This window comes from Microtus ochrogaster, chromosome 18 (assembly GCF_000317375.1).
Source record: "Microtus ochrogaster isolate Prairie Vole_2 chromosome 18, MicOch1.0, whole genome shotgun sequence".
Classification (NCBI taxonomy): Eukaryota; Metazoa; Chordata; class Mammalia; order Rodentia; family Cricetidae; genus Microtus; species Microtus ochrogaster.
This window is the reverse complement of record NC_022020.1, coordinates 52,707,405-52,726,953: the sequence shown is the minus strand read 5'-3', so window position 1 is coordinate 52,726,953 and position 19,549 is coordinate 52,707,405. Positions and strand designations below refer to the sequence as shown.

General features: G+C 44.9%; 2 protein-coding genes across 5 annotated transcripts in view; one reads left to right on the top strand and one right to left on the bottom strand.

Annotated features, from left to right (window-relative positions):
• The window catches only part of Spire1 (spire type actin nucleation factor 1), a 102,278-nt gene extending 92,545 nt beyond the window's left edge, over positions 1 to 9,733 (top strand). For all 4 annotated transcript variants that reach the window (XM_005356227.3, XM_013349544.2, XM_005356226.3 and 1 more), the window contains 5 exons: positions 2,104 to 2,241; positions 2,805 to 2,875; positions 3,128 to 3,155; positions 3,244 to 3,380; positions 6,735 to 9,733. In XM_005356227.3, the coding sequence (XP_005356284.1) occupies positions 2,104 to 2,241; positions 2,805 to 2,875; positions 3,128 to 3,155; positions 3,244 to 3,380; positions 6,735 to 6,993 (633 nt within the window). In that variant the 3' untranslated portion in view covers positions 6,994 to 9,733. The remainder of the gene's footprint in view (positions 1 to 2,103; positions 2,242 to 2,804; positions 2,876 to 3,127; positions 3,156 to 3,243; positions 3,381 to 6,734) is intronic.
• A 3,566-nt stretch (positions 9,734 to 13,299) lies between these two features.
• Prelid3a (PRELI domain containing 3A) overlaps positions 13,300 to 19,549 on the bottom strand; it is a 25,160-nt gene continuing 18,910 nt past the window's right edge. Inside the window, exon 7 of the mRNA XM_026783636.1 lies at positions 13,300 to 13,365. The gene's annotated coding sequence lies outside the window, so the exon portion shown is untranslated. The remainder of the gene's footprint in view (positions 13,366 to 19,549) is intronic.

The following is a 19,549-nucleotide window of genomic DNA, read 5'->3' as shown; positions in this document are numbered from 1 at the left end:
AGTTACTTTGGGACATAGAACAACAGGGGTGGTGGAGTCAGGCTGGCCTAACCCCATCTACTGACCCCACAGCAGGGGACAGTATACAGGGTCATATGGGGAAGGCACTCTCTTGTCTCAGCACCTGGGATACTCCTCAGCTGGGAGCATAAGATCTGTTACAGTTTGATTTGGCTTTAGAGATTTTGAATTAATATTGTCAAATGGAAAAACAGTTAAAACTATTGTAGTCACAATGTTGCATTAAAGTCTTGTTGTCCTTGGGCAAGCTCCAGAGTTAAAACATTAGCATTTGACATGATGGAAATTATTTTTACTAAGGGTAATCTGCATGAAATTTTTAAAAAGAATAAAAATAAGCACGCTCCATGATTTCTTACTGTGAAGCACTGGATTTGCAAGTGGTTCAAAGCAGAAAGTTGAAGGTATCTTGACAAAGTAGGCTGTTTTGTGACTTAGACTGCAGGGAGGGAAACACAGCTGGGAGTTTGTTTTGTGTGGCAGTCTGTCCTCAAGTAACAACATTTCCCAGCCAGGGAGCTGCAGGACACAGGGATCCGAATGCTTGCTTCGTTAGTTAGATTAGCAGAGTATTTTGCTGCAGTTTAGCAGGTTTGTCATAGTTAACTAACAGCTACCTTTTATTAAATACTGGTAGAAAAACTTATCTGACAAAAAATTGAAAAAGAAAAATCATCACAAAACCATGCTCAGCCAGCACCACTAATTTAATAGTCCACTTACGTGGCCTACCCTTCACATAGGTAGCTCGTGTGACCCTGCTCTGTTCTCCGGGTAAAACAAAATCAGGGCATATTGAACACGCTGCTTAATCCTGTAATCTCTGAAAGTGTTTCCACTAAAGGGGAAATTGTGTGTGATGACGGCTCTTTTTGAGCGCCCATTGTGGGCGTCTTAGAGCAAATGACACAGTCTACTTGAGCAAACCCTGACCCCCAACTACTGAGAAGCTCCTCATCTTAACAACTCAAGTGCAGGTTCTTTCCAAAGCATCTAAAACAGCCCAGCCCCTTAAGTTAGCTTGAGCAGATCCTGTGTTGAATTGAAGCAAAGAGAGACAGACTTTTTTTTTTAAGTAAATGCTAATGTTTGTCAAATTTGCAACCTAGATTTATTTTTGTTTCTTTCTGATTGAAAGACAGAACTGAATGTTAACACTCCATAAACTGATGCCCTCATGGTCATGTGCTTTCTCATTTGGCTTATTTGGTTCCAGAATGCCTGGGAGCAGTGCTGCGGTGTGTGGGAGTGAATTGTAATGTGTGTGCTAAGAACATTGAGTTTCAGTGTCAATGCACCACAATGGCCCCTTGAAGCCTGGCAGGGCCTGAGTGCACAGGGCTGTTCTGTCTTTCTCTTAGATCCACCAATCAACAGCACCGGATGGAGGACGGATGGTTCGAGGCTCTTATTCAGTGGATCAGTTACATCAACATTTTTCACAGCTGTTTGTAAGGAGGCCATTAACATAAGAAGCCAACATAAATATTTATCATGAAAGGCTCCTTCTCCATCTGTGCTGACTGTGCATTCAGCAGCCGGTGAAAAGACCTGGGGCTGCTGGAGCAATGGGCCTCGGCAAAAAGCTGCCCATGCTCCCACTTCCTGCTGCGGTTCCACTCAAAGCTTTAGGGACTTTTGAGAGTGTGCTGATGTAACTGATCACTCAGCAATGCTTATCTGTATAAAGTACTAACCACCTTCACTTGGCTGTTCTGGGTACCACAAGCCAGTTTGGAAAACAGGACCAAACTTGTACATTTCCAGTAGCGTGTAGTTCAGAACACATTTGCAGAATCATCTGTGACACAAGGCTTGATTCGACTCACCAGAGATACCTGACCAAATGTGAGGAACTTCGGTTTATTGGAAATTGCATTAGGCTGCAACATTTCACTCGGACATGGTCCTGTTTTCTATGGTGCACTTAGGAGTGATGTGGTCCCCAGAGGGAGCCATCTCTGTCCCAGTGATCATGGGACTCCTGTCCTCTGAAGCTACTAACCTGGTGTCTGATCTCGGGAGCACTGCAGTTCTAGAGCAGGGCGGGCACTCCTCACTCACAAGGCCTTTGAATTTCAGGAGGAATTCTGCTACCCAGTGGAGTGCCTTGCTCTCACCGTGGAGGAAGTGATGCACATCCGTCAGGTCCTGGTGAAGGCTGAGCTGGAAAAGTACCAACAGTATAAGGATGTCTACACTGCCCTGAAAAAAGGAAAGGTAGACCGGTTTAAAGTTGATTGAACTGTACAATGTATGCTCTCTTAGGAGGCCTGAGTGCTAGGCAGGTGGTACAGCTTCAGGGGTCTTAGGAGGTCAGGTATTTATATTCTAGGCTAGTCCCTGTTCTTTCTCATTCAAAGAGGAGTTTTTTGTTTCTCCCTTGGCAAAAGTAATAGAAGGTTTAAAAATGACCCTAAGAGATAATATACGGCTTCCTAAAGAGATAATATACGGCTTCCTAAAGCCACGTGTACTTGGGCTGCACTTTTAAAGGATCAGTAAAGAAAGCATGTCTGAGGCAGGAGTGCATTCCCTCAGAATTGATCCCATGACCATGAGATGCTTGAGCACTGAGTTTTTGTTATTTTCAAAGAACTGTCATTAAACATAAAACCGGCTTATGTGTCACAGCCAAGCATAAAAGCTAGGTTTCTGGGTTCTTGTCCTCTTGTCTGCAAACATACCTGAGATATCCCCCAGATGAGCGGGAAGCAGATCCGCCACGGGAGCCAGGAAGAGTTGACCCCATTCTCTTCTCCTTTTAACTTTGTATTTTTTAGCTCTGCTTCTGTTGCCGAACCCGGAGGTTTTCCTTCTTCACGTGGTCTTACACCTGTCAGTTCTGTAAGAGGTAAGGCTTTTATCACTGTGGAGTTCCAACAGACACACAGAAATGCCAGTTGTTCTTTTGTTCCATCGTTTTTCCCGCTCGAGAGTGGCATTAGAAAGAACCCATTCTGTGGCTTTATTCTGTGCCTGCCTTACCACTTGGCACTGCAGTTTCTTCAAGAGTGGGTTGAACTGTTGTCGAACCTGGGGAAAAGCTCTGGCTTTGCCTACACCCATTGTGTCCACCAAGTAACACTTCTTGTTTTGTACACAGGCCCGTGTGCTCACAGTGTTGCAAAAAGGTAAGCTTAACTTCTGGAATTTCCAGTGCGTCTGTTTGCTCCCTGTGCCCATCCTGGAGCTCATTCTCACTTTTGTTTGGGATAACAGATGCGGCTGCCCTCCAAGCCATATTCCACTCTACCTATCTTCTCGTTGGGACCTTCTGCCTTGCAAAGGGGGGAAAGTTGTACGAGGTCAGAAAAATCCTCCACTGGTCACCATAGGCCACTTCGGAGTATCGCCAGGTAAGCAGGGATCAGGAGCTTCAAGAGTGTCCTCTGAATAAATAGCACATAGGGTTGGAGTGATTATGACAGGACTAGGGTTTGGCTCAGGGCATGTTGCTGGTTCTTTGGTTTGGCGGGGGGAGTTGTTTTGGGTTTTGGTTTTTCAAGACAGGGTTTCTCTGTAGCTTTTAGAGCCTATCCTTGAACTTGTAGACCAGGCTGGCTTCTAACTCACAGAGATCTGCCTGCCTCTGCCTCCCGAGTGCTAGGATTAAAGGTGTGTGCCACCGCTGCCCAGCTTGGTTCTTTGGTTTTAATACAATTTCAGTCTTGCACAAATCTCCAAAGTTCCTCCAAGGGTACTTTTCAGTTGATAATACCTAGTTACTTAAAAGATACTGTAACGCCGGGCAGTGGTAGCGCACACATTTAATCCAGCACTTGGGAGACAGAGGGAGGGGGATCTCTTTGAGTATGAGGTCAGCCTGGTCTATAAGAGTGAGTTCCAGGACAGCCAGAACTGCTACGCACATAAACCCTGTCTTGGAATGGGGGAGATATTTTAGCATAGTTTTGTTTAATTATATTTCAAAATAACTTTTATGCCTTTAAAAGATCATCTTTAAAATTGACTTTTAGGCTATGTGGGCCATGCCTGTGATCTAGATTAGAAAGTCATTGGGGTTGGAGAGGTGGGTCAGTAACCAAGAGCACTTACCACTCTTGCAGAGAACGTGAGTTCAGTGCCCGGCACCCACATAAGGCCTTACAACTGCAATTCCAGGTCTTGGGGTTCTGGTGCTCTGTTCTAGACTGTACAGGCACTACACGCATACATGTAGGCAAAACACTCATACACATAAAATAAAAATAAATCTAAAAAAATAAATTCCATTTCATCCGCAGCTGCATAGTGAGATGCTGTCTACAAAAACAACTACAAAACACATTGTCCTTGTTTTTTCAGTCTCGTCTAGTCTTCCTTTCCTCCTTATCTAGTTTAAAATAAAATCCATTGACACTTGTGTTTATAACATCTGCTATAGCTGTGACTTGTTTATTATTGTAAAGGCAGAGATAAAGCTTTATGCCAAGAATTGAGCCTCAAACCATTCAGTACAGGGTAGGCCACTATTGTCCTTAACAGAAAGGGAAGGTCCCCCCAGGCCACATGCTGGCGGGACAAGAGATCCTTGGCTCTGGACTGTGGGGGTTAGAAAGCCGTGTGCAGGGGCTGGAGAGATGGCTCAGCGGTTAAAAGCACTGGCTGCTCTTCCAGAGGTCCTGAGTTCAATTCCCAGCACCCACATGGTGGCTCATGACCATCTGCAACGGGATCTGATGCCCTCTTCTGACACGCAGGTGTACATGCAGAGTACTCATACATAAAATTAAATAAAGTTTGAGAAAGCCGTGTGCATAGTTTTTAACCTGGGCCCATGAAGCCCTGAGCCCTGCTCTCCTGGGACTTGGATGGCTGACCATGGGAAGCACTGAAGGGCCAGGGACAAGGCCAGGACAGCCATCAGTTGCCAGGGCATTTGTACCTACCGTGTCTTCCTTTCGCTTTCCCCTTTGGAAAGTAGTTAGTTGACACAGTAGTGAGTTAGATAATCTGCAGTTACCACAAACAGTCTTGGAACCATTATGGTTATAATTCAGCTCCCTGGCCCCACCTAGCCAAGCACTCAAACAGAATTGTTGGGGATGCGTGAGCATAGGAACAAAAGAAAATAACAAAAGAAGAGTGGTGAGATGCTTTTTCAGGATCAGACTCATAAATTACTTCTGCTTCTATAGTCTGACCTATTACTATCCGCCATCCACTAAAGTTGATTGGTAGTGATGTAGAACACTGGACCTTGGAAAAAGACTATGAATCAATAGAATAGTTTGGTAGAATGTTAGCCACACATATTTGTATTTCATTTAGATGTTTAAAACCGTAATCCATGCTAGGCGGTGGTGGCACACGCCTTTAAACCCAGCACTTGGGAAGCAGAGGCAGGTGGATCTCTGTGAGTTCAAGGCCAGCCTGGTCTACAGAGCAGGTTCCAGGACAGCCAGGACTGTTAAATAGAGAAACTTTGCCTTGGAAGTTCAAGAAAAAGAAAAAAGAAAAAAACATAGTCCATGATGTGCGGTAATCAAGAAAATATCTGGACACCCTATTTTCCTAAAATTCTACAAGAGAAGAGAATTTTCAGTGATCTCATTCTCTTTGTTTCTTATTTGTTTGTTGTGTTACTGGGGTTGAACCAGGGCCTTCACATGCTGGGCAAGTATTCAACTATTGAGCAGCTAAGTCACAGTATTGAATTTTGCTCTTGGCTTTGTTTTGGTTTTGAGCGTTTATGTTTGTGTTTGCATGTTTGTGGGTACACAGTGTACATTTAAAGGCCAGAAGCTGACATCCCTTTCCATCTCATATGTTGAGACTGGATCTGAACTTGGAACTCCCTCTGACCACTTGCTGCAGGGTCTTCTGACTCTGCCTCCTGAGTACTAGGGTTACAGGCAAACCCCCATGCCCACATGGCTTTTACATGGGTGCTGGATATCAACACTCCTATCTTCACCTTTGCAGGGCACGAGGTTTTACTTGCTGAGCCACCCGTCCTCCAGCTCCAGTATTGCTTCTATTGGTTTTTAATTACTTTATTATTTTATGCATATGGGTGTTTTTTTTTTTTTTTTGCATGTAAGTCTGTCAGCCACTTGTGAGCCTGGTACCTGTGGAGCCCAGAAGAGGGCTTCAGATCCCATCCATCTAGAGTTTCATATGGGTTCTAGGAATTAGGTTGAGGTCCTCCAGTAGAATAACCGGTGCTCTTACTCCAGCTCCACCCACCCCACAGTATTATTATTGCTATTGATGTTACTATCATTATTTCTTCTTTCTTTGTCTTCCTTCTTTTTCCTCCTCCTCTTCCCCCCCTTTTCTTCCTCCTCCTTTCTTCTTTTTCTTCTTTCTTCTTTTTCTTGAGACAGGGACTCACTATATAGCCCTGGCTGTCCAGGAACTCACTCTGCAGACCAGGCTGACCTTGAACTCAGAGATGCCTGCCTCTGCCTTCCTAGTGCTGAGATTAAAGGTGTGCGCCACCACTGCTTGGCTCTCTTACCTATTTTTAATATTGCAGTTGAACTATTAAGAATGGTAAATATGAAGCTGGGCGGTGGTGGCGCACGCCTTTAATCCCAGCACTCAGGAGGCAGAGGCAGGCGGATCTCTGTGAGTTCGAGGCCGCCTGGTCTACAAGAGCTAGTTCCAGGACAGGAACCAAAAGCTACGGAGAAACCCTGTCTCGAAAAACAAAAAACAAACAAACAAAAAAAAGAATGGTAAATATTTTTAGTTTTCTCCCACAGGTTTTCCTCAAAATCAAGGTCGGTGGACAAATCAGATGAAGAACTCCAGTTCCCTAAAGAATTGATGGAGGACTGGAGCACAATGGAGGTCTGTGTAGACTGCAAAAAGTTCATCTCTGAAATCATCAGCTCGAGCCGGCGCAGCCTGCTGCTGGCCAACAAAAGAGCCCGGTTGAAAAGGAAGACGCAGTCTTTCTACATGTCCTCAGCGGGCCCCTCGGAGTACTGCCCCTCCGAAAGGACTATCAATGAGATCTGAGCCCTGTGCCTTCCCCTTGCGTTTGTGTCCAGGGCAGCCTCGGTGCAGCCATGCTGCAGGACTCTTCCCAGGGGTTTTCCTTAGCAGGCTCCATCCGCATCAGGTCAGGCTGTGCTGCACCTTGTGGCACTGACGCAAGGCTGTGTTCATATCTGTTGATGGTACGAGGCAGGTCAGCCAGCTGTTCATTTGCACTCAGAAAGCCTAAAACTTGATTGTGTGTGTGAATAGGGAAGCCAGACACTTCCTTAGTTCCGCTCCTCGATGTTCTTCAGATAATTTCCTGACTAAGGCAAAAAGCTTCTTGTGTGTGAAGTCGGTCTGACAGAGTGTTGATGTTAGCACAGTTCTAAGCAGTAAGTCATATTGGCATTCCACTTGACAGTGTTCCTATCCATGTACATAATGGTCCAAAGCCCTGCCACACTCCGGCTCCCTGGGGTGGGCCAGGGTGGCTGTTCTCTCACAGCACAAACCTAGAAGGCCTTGCTCATACTCTCCTCCTTTGGGGCTCTGGCTGCATCCAGCGCAGAACATCCAAGTGAGCCATACAGGTGGCCACTTCTGTGAGTTGCTGGGTCTGCCCAGCTATCATGCCTCAGTGTCTCCCGAGCTGCTAACAGGCCTCCATTCCCTGTTGTGAATGTATTAGGTTCTGAATAGTTTTATAATACACATTTGAGAATTAAAATTTTGTGGACGTTTGAGGAAAAAAGAAGACTAAAATTTTGTCAAGCAGCTTAGTGTGTTGGTGAACTGTGACAGGTGTGGCTGCAGAGGGTGCCACAGAGAGGAGCCGCAGCTCAGACGGTTTCAGCAACATTTTCCATAAGTTTATAGCGTGACCATCATGACTCAATTAACCACAGTTTGGTACCTGAGACTCAAACTGAAGATTATTTTTATAAATGAATTTAAAAAAAAAAATCCTGACTCTTTAAAACTTCAAGAAAATGAGCCTGCTGCCATGCATAATTTTTGGATGCTTTTGCACTAGTTGTCTTATGAATGCTCCTGAGCGTCTGAGCAAGGGCCGTTGGCAGGTAGTGTGGGTTCCTGTGACTCAAGCCATTGTCTGTCCCTCGTTCCCATATGCTTAGAAATAGCCAGGCAATCAGATTGCCACTAACGTCTGGAAAATCAGTTAAGGCACATGCACAGTAATTCCTAAAAGCTATTAAAAACGCTCTCATAGTCACCAAACCGATGGCAGCTCCATTTAATAAAGGGCATGACAATTGCATTTCATGCCAACATCAAGGTAAAATAACATTTCTACATTAAATTGACAGCGACACCTCAGAAATGCTCCCGTAGTCATTTCTAATGCATTGAAATTTATAGTTTAGTAAATGGCTTTAAATTACTTAAAACTAACAAAATAAACTTTACCAGTTGTCTAAAGTCATGCATGTTAGTAGTTCCTCTGTACTGCATGTAGAAGTGGGCCACCAGAATACCCTTACCAACTGCATTCCAGCTGTTTTAAGACTGTTGTTTAAGAGCTATAAGAATTGCATTGTGTGAATCCCAGTTACATAGTTTTCCCTGAGACCACTTGAACTTTACACGCTCTGGCCCCAGGCATAAATTCTTAAAAAAGCGGGGAGGATGTCCTCCTGGAAGGGAGCAAGGAAGAAGGTACCTGTGTAGGTGTATAAGCATGCATGTAGGGTGACCTGCTTCTGTAAAGCAGTGACTAACTAGTGTGTGACTTCCCACAGGAGACACTGAGTCCCATTCACATTCCCAAATCAATGACCTAGTAAATCTCATGGCTATGACTTCATTCCTTCAGGATTATGGTGCTGTGCATAGTAATTTGGGCATCGTGAGCACTTTTCCTAGAGCATCAGGATGTAAATCTTTCAGCACATTAATGGGATTTACCAAGTGTGTGAAAAGAGTTCAAGTGTATGCCATGCTCAGTGAAACAACCTGCGAAGAAGTGGTGGGAAAAAATGGCACATGACAAGGTTGAGCTGGTAGAATAAAATTACTGCTGTTTGAGGAACACCAAAATAAATGTGTGTTTAGCTCTACCTTGTCTACAAGACAGACGCCCCTCCCCAGCTCTCGTTAATCTAGGATCCCATTGGCTAAGCACTCCAGAGCTGGCTCAACTTGTGCTCAGCTTGCATGTCAGTCCTAGCTGCCAGTAATCAGCTTCCTGCCCTCTGGGAACCACACATGCGGCCATTCACCCTGCTTTCCTGCTGCGCTGCTGCTTTAGTTCAGCAGTTGTTTCTGGCTGACCCCAGAGTCCAATGCATCTCCTGAACACATCTGGATGTTGTCCCTCTTGACCCCGCTAGGTATGAGCACCAGTTCCATTGGTCCCACAGACCATGAGGTCAGAGTATGTAAGAATGTTTGTAAATATTGTAACATATCCATTAATATTTAAAAGGCATTTGTTATTGGCAATGGGAATTAGTTCTCCCAAGACAAGTAAAAATTAAATAATTGATTTGTACATTGACTTAATTACTAGATTTCAAGTCTCAGTCCTTTCAAATTAAACCAGAAAGTTGTTTTTACAGTCGTTCTAAAAACAATCTGTGTTGAAGAGATGTGTGGTGCTATGTGTAGTACCATGAACTCAACACTGCAAAGTTTGTAAGGTTTTTACTTTTCTAACTGCTAATAGAGGACTGAAGTTTAGGGAAATATAGGAAACATAAAAGTTTTGAATTACATTGCTGTTTGTTAAAATAAAACAAAAAATTTACACATTGAAGGACCATGAAGAAAGTGTACTGGTCTCTGACTGGCTTCCCATATGTGTAAGCAAAATATTGCTGACATTCCAAGGTAAATGATACTGCTAAATGTGTTTCATAAGATATTTTATTTTGCCAGGCAGTAGTGGCGCATGCCTTTAATCCCAGCACTTGGGGGGCAGAGGCAGCCGAATCTCTAGTTCGAGGCCAGCCTGGTTGACAAGAGCTAGTTCCAGGACAGCCTCCAAAGCTACAGAGAAACCCTGTCTCGAAAAACAAAAACAACAACAAAATTTACCTTAGCAGGGTGTGAAACCACACACCTTTAATCCCAGCATTGCAGAGGCAGGAAATCTCTGTGATTTAAGGGCCAGCCTGATCTACACAGTGAGACCTTGTCTTCTTCTTCCTTTCCTTTCTTTCTTTCTTTTTTATTTTTAAGGCATTTTATTTTAAAACTTACGTAGGGAAAAATAAAATGGTTTTTGTCATTTCTGTGTTGAGTTCCTATTGTAAAATGGTGATGTCTTCCAGGAACCAGCTAGCTATTAGAAGTCATGCAGGTTGTAAAACTTACAACAGAAGTTTAAAAACACTTTAAAAATAAGTTCCCAAGGACCAAGTAGAAAAATAAAAACAGTTCTCCCGTCAGTGGCTTCTGTTAGGAAGCATGTGAGAGGTAGTTGTCAGGTATGGTAGAACATTTGGGAAGTGGAGACCGGAGGATCATGAGTCTTAAGATTGCCTGGACAGCTTGACCCTGCAGTGCAGCAACCTTGGTCCTGCTGCCTCCCTTAACTGTAAGCATCCAGTTGCTCAGACATGGCTTCTCACCCATCTGCCCTGGAGAAAGGCAGGAGGAAGAGTGTGTGTGCATGAGGAAGTCTCAGCCATCATCCCCAAGAATGTTGCCCTGTCTTTTGAGAAAGGGTTGTTGCTCTGAATTAATCAGTTAGTCTAGGCTCATTTCCGTGAGTTTGTATACTTTCTGCTGTTGCTGTTGCTACCCCAGCTTTAATCTTAACATAGATACAGGATGTTATTTAAATTTCCTTATATTTTTGAGATTTGCTTTGTGTCCTATTATGTGATCAGTTTTGGAGAAAGTTCCATGAGCTGCTGAGAAGAAAGTAGATTCTTTACTGTGTGGGTGGAATGGTCTGTAGATATCTGTTAGGTCCATTGATTTAGGATGTGAACACCATCATTTCTTTGCTTAGTTTTTGTCTTGATGACCTGACTGTTGGCCACAGTATTGAGGTGACACGCTGATCAGTTTGTGTGGGTCAATATGCAATTTGAGCTATAGTGGTGTTTATGAACTTGGGTGCCCTTGTGCTTAGTGCATAAATGTTTAGAATTATGATATCCCCTTAGTGGATTTTTTTCTTTGGTGAGACTGTAGTGTCCTTCCCTATCTCTTCTGATTAGTTTTGGTTTGAAGTCTATTTTGTCCCATATTAAAATGGCTATGCCAGCTTGCTTCTTGGGTCCACTGCTTTTTTCCATCCTTTTACCCTGAGATGAAATCTGTCCTTGATGGTGAGATGTGTTTGTTTCTTGGATGCAGCAGTCTGTTAGTCTGTGTCTTTTTATTGTGAAATTGAGGCTATTAACAGTTATGGATAGTGTTTATTGATTTGTGTTTTGTTATGGTTTTAGGTGTTTCCTCCTTTCGATTTACTGTTCTGTGATTATGTTCCTTTTGTCTTCTTGGGTGTAGTTAACCTCTTCAGACTGAAGTTTTTCCTTCTACTACCTTCTGTAAAGCTGCATCATGGAATGTTTCTGTCTCTCTATCAATTGTGATTGACAGTTTTCCTCAGTATAGTAGTCTGGGCTGGCATCTGTGGTCTCTGAGTTTGTAGAACATGCATCTAGGCCCTTCTGGCTTTCAGACTCTCCATTGAAAAATCAGGTATTGCTGGGCAGTGGTGGTGAACACCTTTAATCCCAGTACTCAGGAGACAGAGGCAGGCAGATCTATGTGAGTTTGAAGCCAGCCTGATCTACAGAATGTGTTCCAGGACAGCCAAGGCAACACAAAAGAAGCCCTGTAGTGTGTGTGTGTGGGGGGGGAATCAGATATTATTTTTTAGGGGCCTGCCTTTATTTATGTTACTTGGTCTTTTCCCCTTGTACCTTTTAATATTATTTCTTGTTCTGTACATTTAGTGTTTTTATTATTATGTATCATGGAGAATTTCTTTTCTGGTCCTAGTTGGTGTTCTGTATGCTTCTTGTACCTTGATAGGCATCTCCTTTAGATTGAGGACATTCATCCCCCCCACCCTTGGTTTTTTGAAAGAGCATATCTCCACATAGCATAGCCCTGATCATCCTGGAACTCACTATGTAGACCAAGCTGGTCTGGAACTCACAAAGACCCACCTGCCTCTGCCTCCCAAGTGCTGGGATTAAAGGCATGAACCACTACACCTGGGCTAATGGGGACATTATCTTCTGTGATTTTATTAAAAATATTTTCTGTGCCTTTGACCTGGGTTTTTTTTTTTCTTCCTCTATCCATATTATTCACAGGTTTAGTGTTTTTTCATAGTGTCCCAGATTTCCTTGTTTTGTGCCTGGGTTTTGGGGGTTTTGTTTGTTTGTTTAACGGTTTTCTTTGACCAACCTTTCCATTTCTTCTACCTTCATCTTCAGCACCTGAGATTTTTCTCTTCCATGTCTTACTATCTGTTGGTGAGGCTATCCTGAGGTATTTGTTTGATATTCTAAGCTTTTTGTTTCCAGTTTTATTTCAGTTTGGGTTTTCTTTAGTGATTTTCTATTTTTATATCTTGAAATGTTTTCATTATTTGACTCAATTATTTGTTTTTGCGGTCTTCATTGAGACATTATTCAAATTCTCTTGAGGTTCTTGAAATACTCATTGTAGCCATTTTGAAGTTCTTGTCTTGTACTTCAGCTAACTCTTGTTTTAGAGCCTGGTGTGGTGGGATTCCTGGCTTCTAGAGGAGGCATATTGTCTTGACTATTCGAGTCTGTGGTTTACACTAGGACCTTGTGGGGATATGCCATGTAAGGTGCTTCTTGGTATGGATATTTTGCCTTGTCTTTGTTTGGGGGATATTCTGTTCTTTGATTGCTGTGCCCCATTGGATCCTAGGCAAGTGGGTGGCTCTGGGGTCTTGGTAGAAAGTACTTCCATAGGTCTGCAGGTGATGCAAAGGAATGGGATGGGCTAGGAGGAACATAGGGAAAGAGCTAGGGCACTAGGGCATGGAGATAGGGTGGGAAGAGGTGCTCCTAGAGAGGCTAGAATGAATGCTGTTTGTTGAGACAGAACATCATGTATGTAGCCCAGGCTGGCCTTGAATTCCAAATTCTCCTTCTACCTCCCCAAGTGCTCGGATCACAGTGGACACCACCAGGCCCAGCTCTTTGTGTGCAAAGTAGTTCATCTGACCATGACTCTGAAAAGACTCACATCCACAGGCGAGCAGATTGTAGTTCTCAAGGAACTGATGATGGTAGCGTATGGTGCCCTGAGTGGCATAGAACAAAGCCAGCTCTGTGTTGAGTGAAGGCAGCTCAGAGGGAGAGCAAATGCCATCTGTCAGCCACATCCCGCCAGTGCCAGGACCTCAGTCTTCGTGTTCACTGTCCTCAGAAAGGAGTAAGCTCTCTAAAACAGAAATTAAAATGCAGATGAATGATTGAATAAATACATGGAATGAAGCATCCCTAAAAGGCTTTCTAGTCAGGGGAGTCCAGACAGGAGGGCTTGGAGTGAACGGAGCAGTGCGCAAGGCAGGCAGTTGTAAGGTGACATGGGAACCATTTCAATTATAAGCCTTTATTATAGCAAACGTCTGTGGGCCAGGAGTTCAGCAGCAGCCCAGGACCACATTTCAGTGCAGAATGACATCAGAGATTCATTGCTTGAAGTGTGGCTCCGCACACAGCTGAGTGCCCGAAGGACTTGCTGGGCTCCTCTGTGACTTCACCATATGGCAGTCTGAGTCGCAGGCACCACCAGTCCATGCCGCTGTGGGACTGAGTGCAGATGGCAGAGCCTGGAGGTCGTGGGGCGTAGCCTCCCAGGGCCATCGTGGAAGGGGCTCTTCAGTGTAGACAGGAACCGTGAGAATATGAAACAAAATGGACCTGCGACCTTCCAAGGGAAGATTTTCCTGTCTGATGACCGTGCAGAAGCTTCGGGAAAGATTCTTAGTGGGGGTTGTGTTGGTAGATGGAAGAACTACATAATAATGAGGAGAGGAAAGCTGTCTGGCGAAACAAGTTTGGTTTAATTTAAGTGATTGAACAGTGGGGTCCTTGACAGCAAAGGGCCAGATGGGAAGTGTTTCAGGTTTTTGTGGGCCTCGGCATCCCTGTCAGAGAGCCTGGAGTTGAGAGGTTTTTTTTTTTAATTTATTTTTTTATTTTTTTCACAACCCTCTGAAAATAGCAGAGCTATTCCTGGCAGCAAGCTTGACTTGCCAGCCCCTGGCCTGGTAGAGTGTGCTATAACCAGCAGCTACCACAGAACTTGAAAAGTACCTCAGAAAACCAAATGGCTTCTACTAAGAGCTAATTACTACTCGATAGTCTCACAGTTGACTGCTTTTCCTGATGACTTAAAAGTTAACAAAAATTAAAAATACCCTTCCTGAGTAAGTGAGCCCCATGGCTGCAGCCTTAGAATCTCAAGTCTGCTCAACACCAGCAGCATTGTGGACCAGCCCTGAGCCACGCCCAGGGGCCTGCTCTCTGCTCTGAGACCGGCACAGCCCTTTGGAGTAGGTAGTGTGTCCATGGTTCTTGCATGTTCAGCAGGCACAGGCCTACCTGAATTTTCTCAGATCCCTGTAAAGACCATACATCTGGCTCTTGCAGGACACCTCTTCCCTAATTCAAGTTCCCAGCACAATCCAGTTTCAGATCCGGGGGGATACCAAGGTTCTGTATGGAATTGTTTGGAGCCTGGGGGTATGGCTCACTGACATCACAGCAAAGAAAACTTGTTTACGAAGGCTCAGCCCTAAAGGAGCCTTTAGGTTGGAGAGAAAATGGTAGAGAAAGGATACAGCAAACTCCCATACCCAAGCACTCAGGCTGCCTGAATGTGGGTTAAGTACAGACACAAAGTCAAACACCTTCAGAAGTCAGAACCTGTAGCTGGAGGTTTTTCTACCGATCACCAGTTCCTGAGTAACTACTCTGAGGCTTAATATTAATTACAAACTCTTTGGCCTATTAGTTCAGGCTTATTATTAACTAGCTCTCACAACTTAAATTAACCCGTTTCTTTTATATTTTACCACGAGGCTCGTGGATTGTTAGCTCACATCTTGTTCCTTTGCAGCTGCTGGCATCTTTCCTTCTCTGCCTTCTTTCTTCCTGTATCTGTTTGGATTTCCTACCTAGCTATATTCTGCCCTGCCATAGGCCAAAGCAACTTCTTAATTAACCAATGGTAATAAAACATATTCACAGCGTACAGAGGGCATCCCAAAAAGCCCACTGGTTCAAATAGGTAAGTAGACACTTGTGTATGTGTTCAAGATTTGTGTTTTCATTTTATGTGTATGAATGTTTGCCTGCATGTATATCTGCACCACATGTGTGTGTCTGGTGCCCAAGAGCCAGAAGAAGAGGGCATCTGATCCTTGGAACTGGAGTTACAGATGGTTAAGAGCCACCATGTAAGTGCTAGAAACTGGGATCCTCTACTCTTAAGAGCTGGGTCATCACCCCATCCTACATATAGGATTTTACTATTGATTCCCAAGCCAAGTGGGTAGAGAAGCTTTTAAAATTAATCCCAGTGATTTTCTACAAGGAAGTCTGGCTGCACAGAGCAGCATCTTGTAACCCAACTTGTAAGAGAGAATACCTTCTCTTGAATACCATTCGGTGACTTGTGGCTAACATGACGAGTGACAGTACCTAGTACCTAGGATGCTTAACTCATCCCTTACTGCTGAACACACCCAATGACAGAACCTGAAAACTGCCATTATTCCTTCAACAACACACTATAATAGCTATTTTATAACACACTGAATTAGGTATTAGTCATTTAGAAAATCTTAATAAAAATGTTGCAGGTTCATAGAAAACAAGCTGAGATGAATTGTCTTCAGAAGAATTTCCTGAGGACAAGTTCCAACACCATGGACATAGGCAGCCATGATGAGGCCCTGAAGGACGGGAGCAAGTCTTTGGGCCCAAAGATGAGTTTCACTGAGAAAAGTACCCATCAAGGGTGCTGAAGGGGAAGCTGTCATCCCCCTCCAGTTGAGCGACTCTGAGGACTGTAGCATCGTGCCACAGGCAGCATGAGTCCTGAAGGGAGACAGAAGCGGGGCTTGGGGGAGCTCCACACAACATGAGCTAGCCTCCATGCCCAGGACAGACAGGCAGGAAAGCACCAGATAAAGACTGTCTTGCGCCTGGGTGTGGGGGCAGATGGGCTTGCTCACAGGTGTTGAGGGAGACCGGCGCTGGAAGCATGCTAAGGTCCTGACAGGGATTGCTCGTCAGTTCTGCAGGAGGCCTGCCCGAGTTCTGCGGGGAGAGGCGGCTAGAGGCTCTGTAATCCACGGGGAAATGTCCAGAGTACATACAAACACCTCCACTTCATGCAAAGGGCTCGAGGGTCTGGAGGTTTGCATGTCACCTGAGGTCCCCTGAAGATGGCGTGCAACAACTCCATGTATAAAACGAAAGTCTCACGCAACGGATACTAGCAAGGCAAGCTTGAGAGGCATTAGCTGTCCTCAGTCTAGCTGAGGGTGTTTTTGCCCTGGATATAAACCAGGGGCAGGCAGCTTTCATTTCCCTGAGCAGCAAGCAATGGGAGCGTAAGCAGTGGGCGCAGTTTGGTGTCCCCCTCCAGTATTGCAGTCACTGAACTAGTTAGGGACCTTTACCTTTAACCCTGCAGATGTTACCGTCCCTGTGAGGGCTTCGAGTGGCAGGCAAGCTCTCAGCAGCCGAATGCCCTGACTCCTGAAGGCACTGTGCGAGCCAGGGCTGTTTGAAGTGGTTTGTACCAAATGTTTGGGAATATAAAGCCTTCGTTACTGAGTGGTGCTTGAGGCGTCTGGGATTGGCCTGGGCTATGATTAAACCAAATACTGCTTCCTGGATTTCATGAGCAAGCTGCTAGGCTTAGTGAGTGGGCTGGACAAGTTCCTGTACTTCCTCCCCAGTGTCGTAACATCCAGTCCCATCAAGACTTCTCTCCCAGGGTGAAGAAGAAATGACTCAAGGGTCAAGAGCACTCTCTGTCCTTCCAGAGGACCCGAGTTCAGTGCCCAGCACCCACGCCGGTGGTTCACAGCTGCCTGTAACTCCAGCTCCAGGGGAATCTGTCCAGTCCGTCTGCTTCCACAGACATCACAGACATCTACAGTCCTGTGACACATGCATGCATAAAAACAAATCTGTTTTAAAATAACGGCAGTTTAGTGGCTGGGGAGATGCTTTGTACAAGGGAGGGCCTGAGTTCCGATCCCCAGCACCCATGGAAAAAGAGTCAGGCATAATGGCTTGAACCTGTAATTCTAGTACAGAGGATGCAGAAATGGGGACTCCCCAACCTTCATGTTAGTTGGTTTTGTCAAGTCTGTGAGCTCCGAGTTTCAGTGAGAGATCCTACCAGAAGGTAGCTGGGCATGGTAGCATTAGCTTTTCATCCCAACACTCGTGTGGATCTGAGTTGAGGGCTAGCCTGGTCTCTATGGGAGTTCCAGGCCAGCCAAGACTACATAGAGACTACATTTTTGTCTCAAAAATCTGAAATAAACATAAGGAAGACACCTAACATTCTCAGTTGTAATATGAAATAGAATTTTCTTTATTGTTTAAAATTTTTTTTTGATTTTTAGAGACAGGGTTTGTTTAAATTCTTAAGCTAAACCAGTTTAGCTTGTAGAGAAGAAATAAAGATAAGGGCAGTTAGAGTTGTTAAAAGTTTGGTTATTGGGCCCACACACACAAATACACATACACATAAAAGTAAATGTAGTTTTAAAAATGTTATTTTTCCCTTGTGTATGTGGTGTGTGTGTGTGTGTGTGTGTGCACATTGATGTCTGTTTGTGCCCCTGGAAGAGAGAGAACAACTTACATTGTTATTCCTCCCACCATATGGGTCCCTGGTCCTCAGGCTTGGCAGTGGGTCTCTCTTCTCAGAGCCAGCTCACTGGCCCATAATGAAAATATTAATAACCCTTTCTAGCTGCCCCTGTCTTTCTCTGTTTCTCTTCTGTAAGTTAAACTGGTTAAGCTTACAGGTTTAAACAATAAAGAAGAAAATTCTAATTCATATTCTTACTGGTAACGAAACAGGTATTTTCTATTACTTGTTAGACACACCTGAACTTAACAGTCCACATCCTACACTCAAACTAAGGCCAGTGGTCATGGGAAGACAATGACATGGTGCTGGTGACACAGGCTTAACATTAGGAGGACACAAGCAAGCAGGAAAAGTGATCCTACAACTCAGGTGGGAGGCCACACACTAACAGGTCCATTCTTTCTCAGCCGTGTGCCCAGTAGCTGCATCAGAACCAACAGCAAGGCTGGGCAGTGGTGGCGCACACCTTTAATCCCAGCACTCAGGAGGCAGAGGCAGGCGGATCTCTAGAAGTTCAAGGCCAGCTTGGTCTGCAAGAGCTAGTTCCAGGACAGGCCTCAAAATTACAGAGATACCCTGTCTCAAGAAAGAAAAACAGAAAGAAAGAGAGAGAGAGAGAGAGAGAGAGAGAGAGAGAGAGAGAGAGAGAAAGGAACCAACAGCAAGCCCCTGCAGAATGGGTCCTGTACAGACCAGAGTTAACAAGCTCACAGGGGAACTATGGACTCTCCTGTTTAAACCATATATCCAGCTCTCTGGGGGCAGCGTGCTTTTTGAGAAAACGAAGTGTCCTAGCCACCGTTTATCCCAGCCATGCTGGTCAAAACGGCACCACAAACGCCTGCGGGAGGCCGAGAACGCACTGGGAGCCCTTTCCCTGGACATCCTGACCTGGGGAAAGGATGGACTCTGGGCAAGCATAATCAACTTCCTAAAACCAACAAAACAATCTTCCAAGAAAGAGGCCAGAAACAGAGCCAAGAAAGTGAGCCCACCGCCTTCCTGGCGCTCCTTTCCTAGTGTGAGCTGACTGCAAACCAGGGGAGGGTTGGGAACAACACCATGGCAGTGGGCCCAGCCCTAGCCTCCATCCCAGCATGATCTCCCACTCGAGCTTGTAGCCCACATGTTCTCTGAGTCTGCATTCAAGGGGCAGTGGCTGAACTCCCAGGCCTCCCAACCCTGCCAAGATTACGCCAGCACTGTGGCACACCCTAGAGGCCCCCGTGGCTTCCCACACACACTATATTCTGTTTTGTGCCCCCATTTGGCTTCTAGTTTGTGCTTTTTCAGTGGGGTTTGTTACTTTGGGGATCTATGGAACTCTTCTGTGGAGCATCCTGGGATACAAGGCTGTCCTTCGCGATGTCTCTTCCAAGTCCCCGAGGTACGGACTAGCTGTGGAGTGGGATGTGTGAGGCTGACATGACTGTATTTTTAGAGCTGGCTTTTGCCTATTTTCTCAACTTAAAAATTAAGGCAGAACACTAAATCATAAAACATCTACTTTTATGCTGATGAGGTCCCTAAAGAAAGAGTTGTAGGATCCACTTCCAAACAAAGCAAAGGCTACAAACAAAACCCAACAACTTTACACAGAACTTATATTAAAAACAACTGGCTAGCCGGGCGATGGTGGTGCACGCCTTTAATCCCAGCACTCGGGAGGCAGAGGCAGGCGGATCTCTGTGAGTTCGAGACCAGCCTGGTCTACAGA